Source organism: Lissotriton helveticus, chromosome 3_1, assembly GCF_964261635.1.
Source record: "Lissotriton helveticus chromosome 3_1, aLisHel1.1, whole genome shotgun sequence".
Classification (NCBI taxonomy): domain Eukaryota; kingdom Metazoa; phylum Chordata; class Amphibia; order Caudata; family Salamandridae; genus Lissotriton; species Lissotriton helveticus.
In genome coordinates this window covers 845,634,839-845,653,965 of record NC_136061.1, presented here as the reverse complement: position 1 = coordinate 845,653,965, position 19,127 = coordinate 845,634,839, and the positions used below count along the sequence as shown (strand labels likewise).

At 48.5% G+C, this 19,127-nt stretch overlaps 1 protein-coding gene across 1 annotated transcript in view; it reads right to left on the bottom strand.

The window, feature by feature from the left end:
- The window catches only part of NCDN (neurochondrin), a 109,138-nt gene that overhangs the window by 23,943 nt on the left and 66,068 nt on the right, over nucleotides 1–19,127 (bottom strand). The window contains exon 6 of the mRNA XM_078681146.1: nucleotides 6,944–7,086. Within this exon, the coding sequence (XP_078537272.1) occupies nucleotides 6,944–7,086 (143 nt within the window). The remainder of the gene's footprint in view (nucleotides 1–6,943; nucleotides 7,087–19,127) is intronic.

The window sequence follows — 19,127 nt, the reverse complement described above, 5'->3', positions numbered from 1 at the left end:
CAAGGACTCTTAAGAAGGACATCAACCACTCCTAGCAGTCATGTCAATATAAGCTCTTGGATATTCCCGGCCCTTTGGTAAATATCTTTGATATCGCGGAGGACGCTTATGCATCCAGAGCTTTGATTTCCCCAGATGTCCAATCTAGTTGGGCCCAAAGAGCGATTATTTTTCTTGGCAACGCCAACTGCGCCATTTCCACGAAGAGGCGCATGTCATTGCTCCTAAGTTGGGGGAATTGACCATGTCAGAGGTAGGTCAGGTGGGCCAGGGCGGACTATATGGTGATCCTTTTGTTAAGAGTTTAGCAGGTTTGTGTTCACATTCAATGCCCCAGACAAGAACCAAATCGACTGTCAAGCGTATCTTTAATGCATGTGTTTTCACCGGGGCCTGCCGTGGAAGGGGGCGCTCGGCTGTTAGTTCCTCTTACTCTGCCTCTGGCAGATGCCAACTATCCCAGAGAGGACAGTGGCAAGATTCTTCATGACTTGGGGAATTCTACCCTACAAGAGGTCAATCATGCCACAGAAGCCAGCGCAACGGTCCCTGTGGTGGAGAAGCCACCAACGCCCATGGTTAGTTTTTAATTGTCTCATGCTCTCGCTTGGGGGGGTGGGGGATCGTCTGGCACAGTTCATAGGCACCTGGTGGACTCTTACAGCAGATGCTTGAGTGCTTCAGACAGTGCAAGGGTACCAGGTGCAGTTCTACGGGTCTCCCTCCAAACCATGACTCTTCTCTGGCTGAGCATCCACTCTCATTCAACTGGAGGTACAGGTGCTATTATCCAGGGGAGGGGGTGGAGGTGGGAGGGACGATTTGTCCTTCCACCGAACATCCCTCAGGATTCTTAAACAATATATTTTGGGAGCAGAAGTCGGATGGGGGTCAGTGCCTGGTGATAAATCTCTGGGAATTCAAAGAGTGGCTGGTATACCGTAACTTCAAGATGGAGGGGATTCATCTGCTCTGTGACCTCTTTTGGCCCAACGATTGGACAGTCAGGCTGGACCGCAAGGATGCGTACCCCATGGCCCCGATTTTTCCACCACATTGCCGGTTTCTCCAGTTCCAATGGCAGAACCAAACTGCAAATTCACCAGTCTTCCTTTCGGCCTGACGTCGGGCTCCTTGGTAATTCTCCAAGGTTCTGCGACCAGTGGTAGAATGCCTGAGGACATTGGGCATGTGCATGGCACCTGGACAATATTTTGTTCATGGACCAATGTCCACAAGCCCTCTCTCGCCAGCTTCGAACGGCGGTGGATCTTCTTCAATCGCTGGGGTCTGTGATCAACCAAGCGAAGTCCAGTCTCTCACCCTCCCATTTAATCACCTTTCCGGGGTTTGTAATCAATTCAGAGGAATCCACGTTGAGCCTGCCCTCCAGGAAGATAGTGAAGATCCGGCACAAGGTGCGAAGGATGCTAGTGAAGGCACAAACCTCCCTGCATCAGAATGCCAGGGTGGTGAACCCATTATCATCCTCTATTCTGGCCATTTTCCTGGGGCCGCTCCACTTTCGGGCCCTGCAACGGCTTAAGGCATCCCACCTTCGTCGTGACCTCACATACTCCCAGTCTGTTCCCTTGTCTGACAAAGCCAAAGAGTAGTTCAACCGGTGGCTCTCCCATATTGATGCGTGGAACGGTTGCGCCATTCTTGGCTTACAACCGGATGTAGTGATCGAGTCCAACGCAAATGGTTCAGGCTGGGGGCTCATTGTGGAGACTTCAACACCAGCAGAGGATGGTCCTCCGCAAAACAGTCCCTCCATATCAACTACCTAGAGAGGATGGTGGGTTCCTTTGTGGCCCGGTGTTGGACAAGGGTCCGGGTGCAGTCCTGTGTACTTCTCAAGATGGGAAAAAGTGGTAGCGGTCCGCTACATAAATCATCTATGGGGCACGCGGTCCAAAGCCCTTGCGAATCTGGCTAAGAATTTCTGGGAATACTGCCTGGAGGATCAGGTTTCAGTGACGCCAGAAAATCTCCTGGGATAGAACAACCAAGTGGCGGATTGGCAATCCTATCATCTTCAAGACTAGAGTCTCTGGCAACTGTATCCACTAATGTTCCAGTCCGTCTTGCCCTGTGGTGCCCCTTCACAGTAGACTTGTCAGCGTCACATCTTGATTATCAATTGCCCTGGTACTTCAGCTGGAGGCTGGATTCGGGAGCAGTAGCGACAATGCCTTTCTCCAGGATTGGTCAACGGAGCTGGGTTACGCCTTTCCCTCATTTGCTATGATCATGAGGCTGAATACTTAGGTAAGCTGACAGAAGGCGGATTTGGTGGTGATCGCTCCAGTGTGCAAGTCGCAAGTGTGGTTTCCAGTTCTGAAGGAACTTTCTTGGCCTTCTGCAATCCGTTGACATCCATTTCCTCATCTCCTGAGCAATCCTGCAAGGAACCCTTACCCCCTGGTGAGGATTGGCAGCCTCCCGCCTTATGGTTTGGAGGCCTATGGGGCTCGATGGTAAGTCCCAGGCCTTTCGAGAGATGCAGTGGACATTCTGTCTCGAGCCTGGGCAGTGGTATGGTCAAGAGGTACCGCTCGGCCTGGTCTCGATGGATGGGTTGGTGTCAGCAACGAAGTTTGGATCCCGTGGGGGCAGAGACTGTTCATAACCTCAGGTTCCTAGCCTCCCTCGCTTCAGATGGAATGGCTTATCGCTCAGTCAATATGTTTCGGTCGATGATCTCAGGAGGCCACGTGGTGGTCGCAGGCCTTCCCGTTGGGGGAACACCCTTTGTTCAGTAAACTGCTTCACGGGATTCATTATCTATTCCGCCGGAGCCAGGTACTCGGTTCCTTTGGGACGTTAATCAGGTGTTGAATTTATTGTCGGATTGGCCTAGTAACAAATACTTCTCTCGAAAGCAACTATAGACCAAGGTGGTCATCCTTCTGGGTCTAATCTCTTGCAGGAGTGTGCCGGATGTCAGAGCCCTCGATGTTACAGGATGTTCCTTTACTCTGGATGGAGTCACCTTCCAAGTGACTCTTCGCACTAAGAATCTTTTACAGAAACACCCAAGTTGTGTGTTGTAAGGTGCATAAAGGCCTATGAGTCCTTGACGGCAGAGCTGCGACCTCATGGGGAAAAGCAGCAGCCGATTGCCTTGAGGAAGCCCTTTAGGACGGTCGCCTCCCCGACCATCGCACGTTGGGTACGGAGGATTATGCAGGAGGCTGGCATTGACACAAACTTTTTGGTGCTCACTCCGCTAGGGCTGCGATGGCCTCAAAAGCCTTTGCTTTAGGTGCTCGCTTGGAGGATATTCGGAAGTTAGTAGACTGCTCTTCAGATTCAATCTTCAAGAAGTTCTATTTCAAGCCAGTCTCCTCCATTGCATCTCGGATGGTGGAAAACGTTAGACTAGCCTAATCCTCGCCTCCGGTCCTGAAATAGAATTGAAACCTTCTGTTACGAAATGTAGGAACGTTTTCATTCTACTAAGAACAAGGAGGCGAGGATTAGCCCACCCACTGATAAATCATGTCCCGCCCGTGTTTTCAGGTCTAATTATTGGTGCAAGTAAACATTTTTCCTGGTCTGTGTTATGGCACGCTTGCATTGTGGGGCTTAGATTGTGGTTTTTACCAGTTGGATGCTTATTTGAGTTAATTGGTGCTCTCTGAACCACAGGAACGGAGTCTTCCAAACAAGAGTGAAAATATTTCACAGTCACCTTTGTTTCAGGAAGAAAGAGGAAAATAGAGGAGGGACAACACCAGTTACAGAAGCTGGAGGCACCAGTTTGGATGGACTGGCTTTTTGTTGGAAACTTCATGGTTTCCCTGGGAACATGGGAAATGAAGTCTGTTATGTGTATTGGTTAACATAGCTGCTATGCAAAATAAAGAATAAAGTATAGTCTAATCCTCCATGGCCTTCATAGAAATGGAGCTAGGACATTTTTCATTCAGCAAAGTAACCACCAGCCACAAATTTCTTTTCTAAACAGGTTACTACCCTACTTGGTTCTCAGAGTGACTATAGTTGATAGGTTTCAGGGTACCCCTGCCCATCCAGTGCTGAAGATCAGAAAAGGAAAATGTTGCTGAACCCTGTAACTGTTGGTTTGTAGCTTGTAGTGCTGTAGAATCACCTGCTGTGCGCACTGCTGCCATCTAGTGTTGGGTGCAGATGTATGCAAGCTATTTTTCTTCAAAGAAGCTTTCGGTCTCCACATATCACCAGACTTCTCCTTAAAGCAGACAATGTAACAGGACAAAAACTCCAAATCAGATGTTTTCTATTCTCCATAGGGGGAGTGTAGTAAGTGGAGTAAGCGTAGCAGGATGGAAACTGTACGGTTGCATTGTGAATGAGTATACAAGTTGAGGGGAAATATCTGAAGCATGAGCATGCTTATAAATGTAAAGCAATACAAGACACAAACAGTTAATAGTAACATTTTATGTATGTAACATTCTGCTGTACATCACATGCTCTGCACAGACTATAAAGCAGTGGACTTCTCCTAAAGAGCCGGTGGCTAGTGACAAAAAGAGGTTGATTTTTTTGAATAAGGTTGTAAGTATAGTTTGCCCAACTTGAACCTGTCAGGCTTGAATGTCCATACAATATCTAGTGAAGATGTGTGGAGTTGACCTAGTAGTAGCCTTGCATATATCCAGTAATAGTATTTTACCCAGAAAGACAATTATAACTTCTTTCTTCAATGCGTTCTTTGCTGAGCGCACATTCTACAAAGTTGTTTTCTCCGTTGCATTGAACACATTTAACTAATCTATTTTACCAGGCCCGACTTTCATATGCTTTTGCAAAACCAAAGAAAAGTTCTTTTGTCTTGCAAATGGATTTTGTTCTGCCAATATAAAATATTCGTTTTTAAAAAAATCTAATGTATGCAATTCTCTCTTTGCCACCATCTCTGGGAGCGGAAAGAACATTGGCAAATCAAGGGACTGATTTACATGAAAAAGAAAAACCACATTTGGCAGGAAACGTGGATTTGTCCTCAGTGCATCTCAATCTCCATGAGCCTGGATGAAAGGTTCCTCTACTGTTAATGGCTGCGACTCACTAACCCGCCACAAAGAAGTGATTGGCAAAAGGAATGCTACATCACACAAAGGGAATTGTTTACCACAAGAGAGTAGTGCCTCAAAAGGACAGCCCCATGAGTCTAGTAAGCACAACATTGTGGTCCCACGTAGAACCGATGATGTTCTTGAAGGAATTGTTTTTTAAATTCCCGCTTTGAATGCTTTGACAAAGGGAATCTTAAACAGAGAAATGTGTAGCCCGTTTTATATATACGTAGTAACCACTGCTAAATGTAGGCAAACACATATGTAGGCTAACACAGAATTCTGAAGGTGCAACAGACATAGATCCTCAATGGTTCTCTTTGTTTATTAAAGAAAAGACCAAATTGCTGCCACTTTGCTGCATAATATGCATGTGTTGTAGGCTCGCGGGCCTCATGCAGAAGTGCCAGATCCCTAGATTTATCTCCTTGAGATTTGGATGTATGTTTTGGAGTCATGCGCACCATTAACGGACCCAATGGAACATGACTGCTAGTAATTATCCAATCTGGAGAAGCTTTCTCCCATTTTAAAACTCTAGGCGTGACCACCCTGGTCTAAACTAGTTCTTTAAAGTTCTCTGCCATAGACTTCATAATACTTCTACGCTTAGGCAAGAACTGGACAGGCCTTTCAGTTTTCAACAAGATCTCAACAACAACAAAATTCCTCTTCCTGCACAACATTTAGCTTGACCGTATGACATTCCGCAACTCTCTCAATAATAGAACACATGCGCTCAAGTCATTTGTGTGCAAGGCATTAACGGGATATAGTTCATGCTCTAATAATCGAGGATCTGCATTATAATGCTCACATAGAGGGGTCCGACTCCTGCTCAGAACGGCGCATCAACATTTTTCACAATTTCAGATGGCTATATCATTTCCTCTGGAAGCTTGAATGACAGTATCAAGTCACTCGATGCAGAGGCTGGAGTCAAGGATATTTTAGGCATCAACGTTGAAGTAGACTTCAGCACCAATGGTGCCTGGGAAGTATGGTTCCAAGTTGAGGTGGAGTGTCTGCCTGAAGCACTGAAGGCTTCAGCAAAAAGTCACGAGATACTTTGAGACCAACAATTTTGTCTAAGAAAAATGACTTTAAAACGTCCGCACCCAAAACTACATAGCAGAAGAGTGCAGAGCATGTGATCTACAGCAGCACATGCCTCACATATTACTATTAGAAGGCATTAGAGGCATATCCTCATTAATTTGACATTAGCAAAGCGGATGTGCAAGATGTCATTAACTAACCCACCAATCCAAAAGAAATATGGCAAGCCCTATTTTGAGGCTGTTTTACCATTCAGAAAAAATAATCCAAATCCAAACCTTGGCCATTTCTTGGGTAAGAAAAAAAGTACTCTCTAGATTTTGAAATGCACCTAGAAGAAAAATGTTGCCTCATAAATAGGTCTTCAGAGCAGTTTACAGGAAAGGGAAGCATTTAAATCTGTACCTCTTGAAGTACAAGAAACGGTTTGTCCTGCACTCTCTGCTCCCATCACTAAGAGAGCCTGGGGAAAGGGGCACACTAATTATTGTGGCCAACAAGTAGCTGGAAGTGGAAAGAGAAATAGGGTTCAAGAAGAACGGATTGGGTATGGGAAATAGGACTTGAACATAATGGTTATATAAGAAGCAGCTGCCTAGAAGAGGAGGGATTTTGCAACCGTCTGCTACGTACACAATGAGCATTTCTCAATTATAACCCAAGGGATACTAAGGTTTCAAGAAAATGATCCTATAACAAAGTTATTTGAGGCTGGGCGAGAGTGCATTTGGGAAACTCCAGTAACAATCCACACAGCCATTCTGAGAGTGTGTAGCTAGCCCCCACATCAAATCCAGAACAATGAAGCATGGTACCTGGAGAGTCAGCAAGACTCCTTGCCATCATAAGGCCTAGTGTGGCCATATTGGCTGCTAGAGTAAGGTGATCCTTCTTCCTCAGAAGAGTCTGGAAGGATGCCATCAAGGTGTTCATCAAGGAGGAAAAACAAGCTTCACGCCTGTACAGGGAAAGACAAGAAAAATGTAGACACCATAAGACAGGACCACGGAACTGGATCTCGACAACAAAAATCCTCAAACACCCCTCCCCCACACACACACACATCTGAACATCAACATGGTCACTGTATCTTACCTGCCAAGAAGACAAAAACCCCATAAAGGATCACAAATGGGAAGTAAATGGTGACTCAATCATAATCTCTGAATCCAGCTCTCTGCGGGGCGAAGATTTTCATGTGCCTCATAACAGCATGGAAATGTGCACACAAAAAAACCTGGGCCATAAGGTTGATAGGAGGGGACGTCATTCATGCCAAACAATCATATATCAATCCCACCCTTGTTACAATGTTAGTGCACTGGAAACTCTGGTAATGATCCACAGACTGCAGCCCAAGGAGTGTGCTGCACGTTACAAGACACATCTTTCCGGGAACTTCACACTTTAAATACTAAGGTTAAAGTGAACAGATATTTTGCTACTTGCATTGCAGAACATTACCCTAGAATCAGATTATAAACACCCAAGAGGAGACAGCGTTACTAACATGAATCTCAAAAGCGAAAGAAGAGACAAATGCAACTCAGATTTTCTTCAACAGCAACGAAGGCAAATTGACCTAAGATTGAGACCAAGTCCCTTTAGGTCTTAAAAGCTATTTAAAAAAATCTCGGAAAAGGCCAGTTTAAGGCAGTACATTTTCATGAGAGTTAAACTTGATAACTGATATTCATCCAGCAGTATACAAGATGCTTCTAATCTTTTTTTTTTTTTTTTTTTTTAAACCTTTATTGACATTTCACAGTTACAGTCATAGTCCGACAAACGGCACGGTTAAGCAAGGGTACAGAGGTAATACAGTCGAACAATGTAGATCAGGATCAAAGAGATTGTACACCTCACAGTATCGATGCGTAACTCAGGTGAGCTGTATGGAACAAGGTCACAGGATCAGAAAGGTTTGTGTTTTTTAAATGAAAAAATGCAGGATCTGATATCATACAGTTAAATATCACCAACACTAGGGTTACACGTGAGACAGGATATTCGCGGCAGGACCATCATAGGCAGGGTATACATAGCAAAACGCATAATCAGGATATTAGACAAACAAGTCAGATCCCTGCCCACACAGTACCCGCCCGCCACGGAATGAAGCAGTAGGACAGAGACCCCGTACTGAACAAAAGCAACGCCCAGTGAAGTACCTAGAATCAGACCCTCAAAAAAGGGGGGGGGAAGAAGAAAGAAAAAGGAAAGAAAAGCCAAAAGAACAACATGAAAAGGAAGGCCATGGAACTAAAAAGAAACCAAAAGAACCCTATACCCCACACCCATCCCCCCACCCTGCACAACTGCATACGGCCACGGCCCACCCCGCTAGCAGTGTGCCTGTCCCCCATTGTCGAAACCCGAAATGTAGAAAGAAGAGACCAAGAAGAAGAAAAACAATATTCAACACGAAATAAATGAAAAAGAAAAGAGAACGAACGAAAACCCCACAGAAGGGGAAAGAATCCAGGGGGAGCCCCTAACACAGGCACCCGACCCCCCCCCCCCCCCGGTTCCCGCACCCCTGCAATAATACTGTAAAGAATAACAAAATACGAAAAAACCATAAGCAGGGTCAAAATCAATTATACAGCCCACCCCCGCGAGCCGACCAAACAATATGGAGAACTCTCCATGCTAGGGAAGAAGGAGCCAAGTGTCAATGTTATACATACAATTCGCCGGCCCGAGTAGAAACATGGCGCGAAATTATAAACGAGAAAGCACAAATAAAACCGCACAGTGAGAGGGCATGCCAACACAAACGGAGCAGAATGTCTTGCAACAATCCAAGCGGCCGCACCATCCGGGGCGCCGCCGCCATTTTGCGACTGCCTTCCAAGCACATTAGATCGGAAAACCAGGACGGCCATTTCGTAATTGCAGAGTTCGACATCAGGAAAAGCAAATAGAAGGATCATGTGTCAAATTAGATCAGCGGACTCTGCGGGCATCCGACATAGGCTTATGAAACAGTGTCAAATAGGTAGTCTATGAAGAGCATACAGGAAGTGGTACTGATGCAAACACTCTCACATGTCGCCAAGAAAAGCGGAGCAGGGACCCATCACCAAACCTGTGCAAGAAAGGTCCAAGCAAAAGCTGCACGGGCAAAGTCTTGCACACAAAGTGTCTGCAACGCTGTGTCCCTCTGTCCCGGCGGTGTCCGGTGCCCCCCGTCGTAATCCAAAGCCAGCTCCTCCATTTCAGCGCACGGGGGACGTCCCCTCCATGGCCCAGCCGGCACCGCTTACACTCCCAACACCGACTGTGGGCTCAACCGGTCCACTGACCACTCGTCGGGGGGACCCCAAGCCCCAGCGCCGTCCAAACAAGTGTCATGGCCGCCCGCCCCAAGATCGATAAAAGGGGAAAGGGAGTCAGCAGCCCCATGCACCACTCATTAGTGTCCTTGCCCCAGTGCAGGTGAATACGCAGGATCAAACCCCCACAATCCAAAAGGGCGCATTGGTGATACCGCGCCGGAGCCAGCCCCATATGGCGGAGACGTGGAATAGGCAGCTGTTTGCAGGACGGGCAGCACGCCATCCAAACAACCCGCAACAAGTAGGGGCCGAATAAGCCCATTAAAGAGTGGAAAGGGGGGGGGGGACATCAAAACGGCACGATACTCAGCACACGTTCCGTCCTCCCGGTGCATGGGTAGCGCTGGAGCCAAGTCCATAGGGGCGGGCTGACCTGAGCAATCGTGGGGCGGAACCTTCCAAAGCTCAGCATCCGACGTTGTGGATCTCGCTGGCGGCGTCTCAATCACGCCAGGGCCCGGCTGGAAGTCTCTCTCTGGCCAGGGACACAAATAGTCGTAACTCCGCTCCTGAAGCGCGGAAAGCGCTCAGAAGCGAACACATCCACTTGGCACCCCCTCCGACACATGAGGCTCCGATGATGTGCGGGGCAGACGGGGTATTCAGGCAGCGGGAGAGGAGAGCCGGCGGAGCCGGGCACTCGTGCGACCATCTTGGCCGCTGGCCCGGCTCCGCCCCTGATGATGCTTCTAATCTTAATCTCGAAGTAAGTGGAAAAAACAATGGAAACGTGCAAAAGAATGCAAACAAAGACATCTACAGAAAGACATATGAAATTAGCACCAGATGCAAATTTACCACAATGAAAGACTGCGAAAGTAATTTGAAACATTCCACACTTTTGTATGGAAATTGATGCAGAATTCAAGGAACAAAAAGCAGTATAAACTAATCTACATCCCCAAAATCAAGGGAATGTCCACATCCAGCAATACTGTTTATCATATGGCCCAAACAACTGTCATGTTTATCAGCTTAAAAATTAGAAAAATCCTGGAAACTACAAGAAAACCTATATGAATTTCAACAAAATAATTAGGAAAAAGATTTAAGGCATTTAATCACACTATAAATATATATGTGCATTTAAAAAAGCAATCACCTAACTAGTGCCTTATTGGCTAGAATCATATTACTTAAAAAAATCCTTTGCATGACTTAAGTGTCACCACCACGAGGCCCTTCTCTATTTGACCCCTAAAATATCTGGTCAGATCTCAATATGAGCCTGGGCGAGGCAAGATGGCGGCCGAGTGAAGTCGGCCGTAGGTGGCTCCCTCGGTGACTGGGCGATTAGGATGAAATAAGGATGCAGAAGATTTGAATGGTGTGGCTACAAAGGAAACAAGAAGGGGCAATAAAGTGCACTGAGACAGAGCGGATCTTACCAGAACTGAGGAGCTGGGTGTCGGCGCTGGTTCAGATTGCAGAACAACTGATCGACGGCGGTCAAAGTCTCGAACGCGAGATTTCCTGTGTGTCAAAGTGGAGCGGCGGCTGCGGCGAGGTTACCTGCACGGAAGATATGGCTCCTAAAACAGGCACAAAAAGCAAGGGCGGACCCTTGCAACCACTTCCCACGAGTCCCCACAGTGAAGTCTGGCAGACACGGAGGGTGCACCCGCCCCTCCAGCCCAAGGACGCCGGCAAAGGGCTCGGCCGGAGAATCCCCTGGACTGGGAGGGGCGCACAGACCCAGCCGCCGAGGCCCGCCACAATAATCGTCTTGCTATGGGTCGCTGGAGCAGGATCCGCTGCCGGCCAGGCAATAGAGCAGACTGACATCCCGGCTTCAATGGATGGGAGTATGCAGAATCTAACCGGTAAGCCACCAGCAGGTCACGGGGTGAATGTGGAGCAAGGGGACTTGGAGGCCATAAAGATGCATGCTCAAGGATCCAAGGGGGACAATGGGGGTCAGACATTGCAAGCGGGGCAAGCCCAAGATACGGTACCGATCACCCATGGCATGGAGGATACGGGAGAGTTGGTTCAAGCCAATACCTCACAGAATAGGGAAACCTCGGCGGCGCGTAGTGCACAGAAACCAGAGGGGACACTGAAAGAGCCTAAAGGTGCTCTGAAGCCTCACAGGACGCTGTTGGAGGGCAGGTAGAGGGGCAACGATTCTGAGGCAAATGACTATTACTCCCTTTCAAATGCCACATGCTCAGATTTAGGGTCCAATATTGAATCAAGTGAGAAAGAGAGTATTTCTGATATGGAGGCCAGAGGTCGGGAAATACTCACTTCTACACAGAAAACGTTCCCTCGGACGGGGAGAACAGATAACCCTAAGCATATGGATCTTAGATGGGATTACTCTACGGGAGACCAATTGGTGGGGATTAGTAATCAGCCAAATGTGAAAGAGGCGGCATTGGGGTCCTCTATGCCAACCCCTACCTTGGAATCTATACTACAGTACGTAATGGCACATAGGGAAGAAGCCCGGCTGGAAAGCAAACGATCCCAAAACGCTACACGAAAACTACAGGGAGCTGTTAAAATTTTTTCAAGAACTTGTAATTATATTAGCGACAGGATGACGGAGCTAGAAACTAGGACAGCTGCTCTGGAAGTGGATATAGCGGGATCAAAAGGGCAAGTTGAAGCACACGAGGACCAACTCATGGACATCCAATGGAAACTGGAGGAAGGAGAAAACCGCTAAAGAAGAAAAAGTATGTTTTCTTTGTATTCGGGAGGGGAAGGAGGGATCCGATGCACGTCTCTTCATGGTTCAGCTTCTGGAGAAAGCCTTCCCAGAATTGGAAGGGTGGAACTGGCCCCAGGAAGTACAAAGGGCACATTGAGTCCCGTTTAATATTCGGCAGCCAGTTCGCCCAGACGCTAAACCCTGGGCATTCCTGGTGTACTTTGGCAACTACTTGCTGAGACAAAATGTGTTTGAGAAGGCAAGACCTGAGGCACAGCGGGCGGCAGATGGTTTTTCTTTGTTTACTAGACCAGACTTTTGCCACATCACAGTGGAAAGAAGATGATCTCCCAGTTTCAGGAGAAAGGAGCACATGCCTTTCTCCTTAACCCAGCCCGTCTGAAAGTAATATGGAAAGATCAAACTACATTTTTCACATCTGAGATCAAGGCCAAGGAGTACTTAACCCCACCACTGCTGCAGACGGTCAGCGGATGTCGCGTGCACTACCTCGGTAGTGCTGCGCACATCCGTTGAACGTCGCTGCCCCGCCCGCGCAATAGAACATTCCGCACTAGCGCGGAACGTTCAGCGCAGGCAAGGGGTTAAACACTGGGGGGAGATGATTTCTTAAAATAACTAGAATCACAAAAGCTCCTAGACTACACTGGCCTAGGAATTTATAGGGGAGAGATAAAGTTATAATTTGTATTTATATGTCACCTGAGGGAGGGAACCACCACTCATCACAAACACAGACCTAGGTGGGTCTGTTGCTTCGTGTAGCTGGGAGGAAAGGGAGGCACAAGTAGGGGGGTGAGGGGAGGGGGTTTAAATGCAGAAAATCCAGGAAAGCAATGTATGGGTACAGGGACAGAGGTGTACCAGATTTACTAGAAGGAATCTAAAAACGCGGTCTAAAGCGAAAGGTAGAAACCAAGGTAGCCACAAATATGGGTAGGCTGACTATCTGAACAATCAATATCGGGGGGCTAAATGATAGAAGCAAAATAAATAGGGCTGGGGAGGTCTTGCGAGCACATGGGGCCGATATTATCTGTCAGCAAGAGACTCGCATCCCCTGGCAGAAAAGAGGGATTAATATCATCCCAGGGTATTCCCAGGTAATCTACTCATCGCAGTCTACTAACACCAGAGGGGTGGCTATACATGTATCTAATCAGATGTTACCTATTAAGAAAACAAAGTCCGATAAATGGGGCAGGTGGGATATTGCACACATTCCAAATTACTCTACAATCTGCACGGTATATGGCTCAAATATAGATGATGCAGATTTGTTTATAGAACTTGAGCTTGAATTGGCCTCTTGGCCAATGCCCTTGATTATTTGTGGCGATTTTAACATTCATTTGGATTCAGCGGATTCTCTCAGGGGTGGGTGTAAGGGTGGGAAACCACAAGTTTTTAAAGCAGTAAAGGCACTCTCGGTTACTCATGGGCTGGTAAATATTTGGGCATGTAAAAAGGCAGGGGATCCGGGGTTCACATTCTTTTCATGCCCTCCCAGAAAATATGTTAGACTTGATTATTTTTGAGCCTCTGCCTCATTTTAGGAGGGGGCACAATTTAAGAGACTCCCCAAGATCCTGTCGGACCATAACCCATTGGTGATCAATATTGAGGTCCCCACATACGATAAAATATTCACAAGGTCGACGTTTGATAAAAATTATTAGTTAGAGAAGGTTTTGTAGATCACATCAGGGCGTGGACCATACCGTTTTTTTTTTATATTAATAGATTTAGTACATCGAGAGTAATTGTTTGGGATACTTTTAAAGCAGGAATTAGGGGCGAGATAAAAAGTTTTGGGGGTTTTTACAGGAAAAAACAGAGGGCTGAAATTCATGCACTAACTGAGGAATTGAGTAATTATGAAAGACTACATATGGTAGCAATTGGTCAAAAACAGATAGACCAGAAAACACAATTAGAGCTAAAAGTAATGAAAAATGTCCTAGCTAACGTAACGGAAAGTTTCAATTCTATTAAGGACTCGCAGGCGAGGATTATACCTTCTTTCTTCACTTTTATTCCATTAGCAGCACGAAGGTAACAAGAAAACTACTTTTCCCATGAACCATAGGGAAAAGGTAGTCAAAGAAACAATCATGACAACAACCAATCATGAACAGAGACAATGTCCAATCAGGGGCAACCAGCCCAAAATAGTCCCTTGCTAGTGTCCATTCTTCCTCTTTCTGAGCGCAATGACAGCTGGTCCACACTCTTCAGACATCTTGATTTTGGGCATCAGAACTTGTAGAGAACAGGGACACATTACCCAGAGAACACAGAACCAACTCATTACAGAGTAAACCAGTTACAATCAACATGCAGAAACATATTCCATGGAAAACTGTTACTTACTACCTTACTGGGAGGGATCTCCTCCTGGAGCGATGGGCGGGATAATCCTCGCCTCCGAGTCCTTAATAGAATTGAAACTTTCTGTTACGTTAGCTAGGAAATTTTTCATTCTATGTCAGGACTGGAGGCGAGGATTATGCTTGGTCAAAGTTTGCCCACAACCAGTTGCGCCATATTTAGAACTGGTTTGAAGTAGAACCTCTTAAAGGTATAGTCTGAAGACCAATCTGCCGCATTAAGGATATCTTCCAGGCGTGCGCCCAATCCAAATGCCTTCGAGGCCATTGCTCCGCGAGCGTGCACCAAAATACCGCAAACTTATGCCTGCCTCCTGCATAACCCAGCTAACCCATCTGGCAATCGTGGGTGAGGAAACTGCCTTAAAGGGTTTCCGGAGCGAAATAAGTAGAGGACGCTCTCCAGGGGGAGGGAATTCCTCAGTCATGTATTCATACGCCTTGAGACCTTTAACCACATACAACTTCGGGTACGAAATAACTCTGGTATGACATTTAGTGCGTCGCAGAAGGGTAAAGGTTACTCCCTCAGGAGAGAAAATCCTTCCAGTAATGTCCAAGGCCCGGACATCGGAGACCCGTCGGCACAAAATCAGGCAGAGGAGCATAGCTAACTTTGCAAAAAGATCCTTCCGAGACAGAAACCGGTTAGGTTGCCAGGATAGAAAAAGGTTCAGAACCTGATTGACATCCCAGAGGGAGGAGTAACGAGGCTCAGGGGGCAAGGACAGTCGCACAGCCCGTAAGAGCTTGCAAACCAGGGGGTGTTCCCCAACCGGGGTACCACTGACTGGAACATGACCAGAGGAAAATCGCTGACCTAAATGTATTTATAGATCGGGAAGCAAGGCCATCAGAAGCTAGCTGCGCCAAGAAATTCACCACAGCAACAACTTCGGCGACCAAGGGATCGTAACCCCGTCGCAGACACCAACGGGACCATCTGCCCCATGCGGACCGGTATCGTTTAACTATACTGTCCGCCCAGGCTTTGGAAATTAGGTCCTCAGCCTCTCTTGAAAGGCCCGGGGTTTCCCATCTGCCCCAGAAATCCGCCATGCCATGAGAAACAGAGAGCCCGCTAACAGTAGCGGGTGAGGATTCCCTTCCGGATTCATGAGAAGAGCTGGAAACTGGGGGGAGTAGGATTGGAAAAGCCCAAGAAAGTTCCAGAAGAAATGGAAACCACACTTGCGACCTCCACAGGGGGGAAATCAACACCAGATCTGCCCCCTGCCTGCGAATCTGAGCCGAAGAGCGCGAGATCATCGCAAATGGAGGAAAAGCGTACCCCTGTTCCAGACTCCAATCCTGGAGAAAAGCATCTGTGGCCGCAGCAGAGGTGTCCGGCCTCCAGCTAAAGAACCGGGGGGGGGAGGAGCTGGTGGTCCAGACGGGGCGCAAACAAATCCGCTCAGAAAGACCCCAATGATCGCTCGAGGCTGCAAAGACGGTTCGGTCCAGCATCCACATGCTGAGTCCCGGAAGTGGTGTGACTGGAAGTCCGCCTCCAAGTTGTCCCGACCCGGCAGGTACTCTGCCGTGACCGAGATCTGACTGCCCAGGCAATACTGCAAAAACGTGCTGCTAGATCTGAGAGGGCTTTTGATTTGGTGCCCCCCAGGTGGTTCACATACCGGATGCTGAAACGTTGTCCATCTTCAGGAGGACGCAGGACTACACTAAGTCTTTCGTCCATCAACGTACGGCAAAGGAACCTGCCATAAGCTTCAGACAGTTTATGAGTAATTTCTGTTCTTCTGGAGACCACAAACCTCCTGTGGACGAATCCCCGCAGCGTGCACCCCAGCCGAGCCTGCTGGCATCGGACTCTATCACAAGATCTGGGGTAGAGCCAAAGAACGCGCGCCCGTTCCAGGCCTCCATATGGTCTAACCACCATCGAATCTCGGCTCTCACTTCGGGAGTCAGGGCCACCATGTGAGAGTAAATGTACCCCTTCAGGAGGAAGTATTCTTTGAGGCGCTGCAGAGCCCTGTAATGCAGGTGTTCCGGAAAGATGGTCTGAATCGAGGCCGACAAAAGTCCCACCACCCGCGCAATCTGACGGAGGGATACTTGGTGGGTGGCCAGAACACGACGCAACTCGTGACGGATCGTGAAAATTTTCCTGGCGGGGAGGCTGAAGGTAGAGGACGCTGAGTCGACGACGAATCCCAAGAAGTTAAGAGACTGGGTCGGCAGTAACAAGGACTTGTCCCTGTTGATCACAAAACCTAGGCTTTGTAGGAGGTCTACAGCCATCTGAAGCTGAGCCTCCAGGCGACGAGGGCACGAAGCCATCAAGAGGAGGTCGTCTAAATACACAATAATTTTGACCCCTCTGGCCCTCAAAACTCCACCGCAGGCTTGAGGACCTTTGTATAACACCAAGGCGCCGACGAGAGGCCGAACGGGAGGGAGGTGAACTCGTAAACGTGGCCTCCCCATGTGAACTGCAGGAACTTCCTGTGTGGAGGAAAAATGGGACCACCAAATAAGCGTCCTTGAGTTCCAAGCGGACCATCCAGTCGCCGGGGCGTAATACATCTCGAAAGAGGCGAATGCCCTCCATTTTGAAATGGCGGTAAACTAGCCATTCGTTGAATTCGCTTAAGTTTATGACAGGCCTCTTGCCGCCGTCTGTCTTGTCTACTAGGAAAATTTTGCTCAAAAACCCTTCCGGGTGGCGGACAGAGAGGGAGATGGTGCCCTTGTGCAGAAGAGAGGCGACCTCTGCGTCCACAAGGGCGGCATCTGAAGCTGAAAACTGAATGGGACGAGGGGGGGGGGGGGGGGGGAGGAGGTGAGGGTTGCCCTGGAGACCCCATGAATTCTATTTGAAACCCCCTGACCGTCTGGAGAACCCAAGAATCGTGAGTGAGAGACAACCAAGCCTGGTAGCAACTTGCCAACCGCCCCCCTATTTCTGACGGGGAAGAAAGGTGAACACTCACCGGGGTTGCCATTGGAGGCACCTCCACTAAATCCTCTTCCTTTGCCTCTCCATCCTCTCGTAAAATAGATATTCCAGAAGCGGGACTGGTCCTGCTGTTGTTCGGAGCCTTTCTGCTTACCCTGCTGGTGACCTCAACCGCCCAAGCGACCCCTGCCTTGGCCGGCCCCGCGAAAAACACGGGGAAAAACCTTGCGAATTGTTGACCGTGCCCTATCCAGGGAAGTAAAGGTGTTTACGAATTTGCTGAGCTCCTGCACGAAGGGCTCGCCAAACACACCTCCTTGAGCCACGGCCCCAGCCTCAGAGTCCATGAGGTCACCCAACTTCGGGTCGATCTTTATGAGAAGGGACCGGCGGCGCTCTGTGGAGAGGGCACAATTGGCATTGCCCAAGAATATAACAACTCGTTGAGCCCACTTAGAGAGGATGTCAGGGGAAATAGTGGAGCCGGACTCCTTGGCCTCCTCGGCCATGTCCAAGATCTTTGTAGCTGGGCCGAGGACATCCAGAAGCTTGTCCTGGCAAGCTCTCCATGACCTATCGATCCCCTTTTTTGGATCGCGAATACACTTCTGAAGGAAAGTATGCATCCTGGGGTCAATCTCCGGGCTAAGGGCTACTTTACCCTCCAAGGAAGGACGGGGACATTCCGCCCGCAAACAATTCCAGGCTTCCTTTTCCTAAGGACGGCGAATGTGCTCTAACACATAAGCGACCACCTTCTCCCCTGGGACCCACTCCGAAGAGCGCGAAGGAACAATATCGTTTGGGTGCAAATGTCCGAGGTGACTGGAGGGGGAACTGCTGGGCGGGGGGAGGCCAAGACCCAGAAGGACCTGGGTCCGTATCAGGATCACCAGAGGTGTTAGGATCCTTAGGCTGGGAGTTTGAAGGAAGAGGAGGGGGGAGAGGCGCAATAGGTTGTACTGCCAGACTATCCAAAAAAGCCTGACGTAGGCGCTCAAAAGCGTCTGAATCCACCCCAGGAATCCGGGCACGTTTGGCCGGAGGGGAACCAACCAGGACAGAGCCAGGAGGGGCAACTGACGTTGAGGGAGCCCCAATGCGCTGTTCAAGGCGCAAGAATGCATCATTAATCTGGCGGGATAGTCTGTCTTCCAAGGGAGATATAGCCTGGCCAACAGCCTGATAAATGGAAGAATCGACAGCGTCATAAAAGGCATATCCCAAGGGCATCTCAGCAAGGGAATCCTCCTCCTCGGGGTATTCATCGTAATATTCCATGACTGAAAGTAGGTAGGGAAAGGTACAGGAATGGCAGCCTTACAGGCCTGGGCAGGGCCGTATGAATAGGAAAGCTGGTGGCAGCTGAATTCAAAGGTGGTAGGGTAATACCGCAATTAGCAGGGTTCTAGCCCCAGGGGACACCTGCTGGCAGCAACTAATGTAAGCACTCACCCCCTTGCCAAAGGGGTGCTCTCCGGTCTGGGCCTTGTCCCCTATGAAGCCTAGTGGCAGGCAATACAAGACCTCACCCGAGGCGTTATTGTTGAAAAATATACAGACTCCACAGCCTTGCCTTAAACCACACAGGCCCTGGAGCGTGAACCTCTGAAGCGTGGAAGAAGCAGTAGTTACAGCCGCCCTTGCTGCTAAAACCCTCACGGG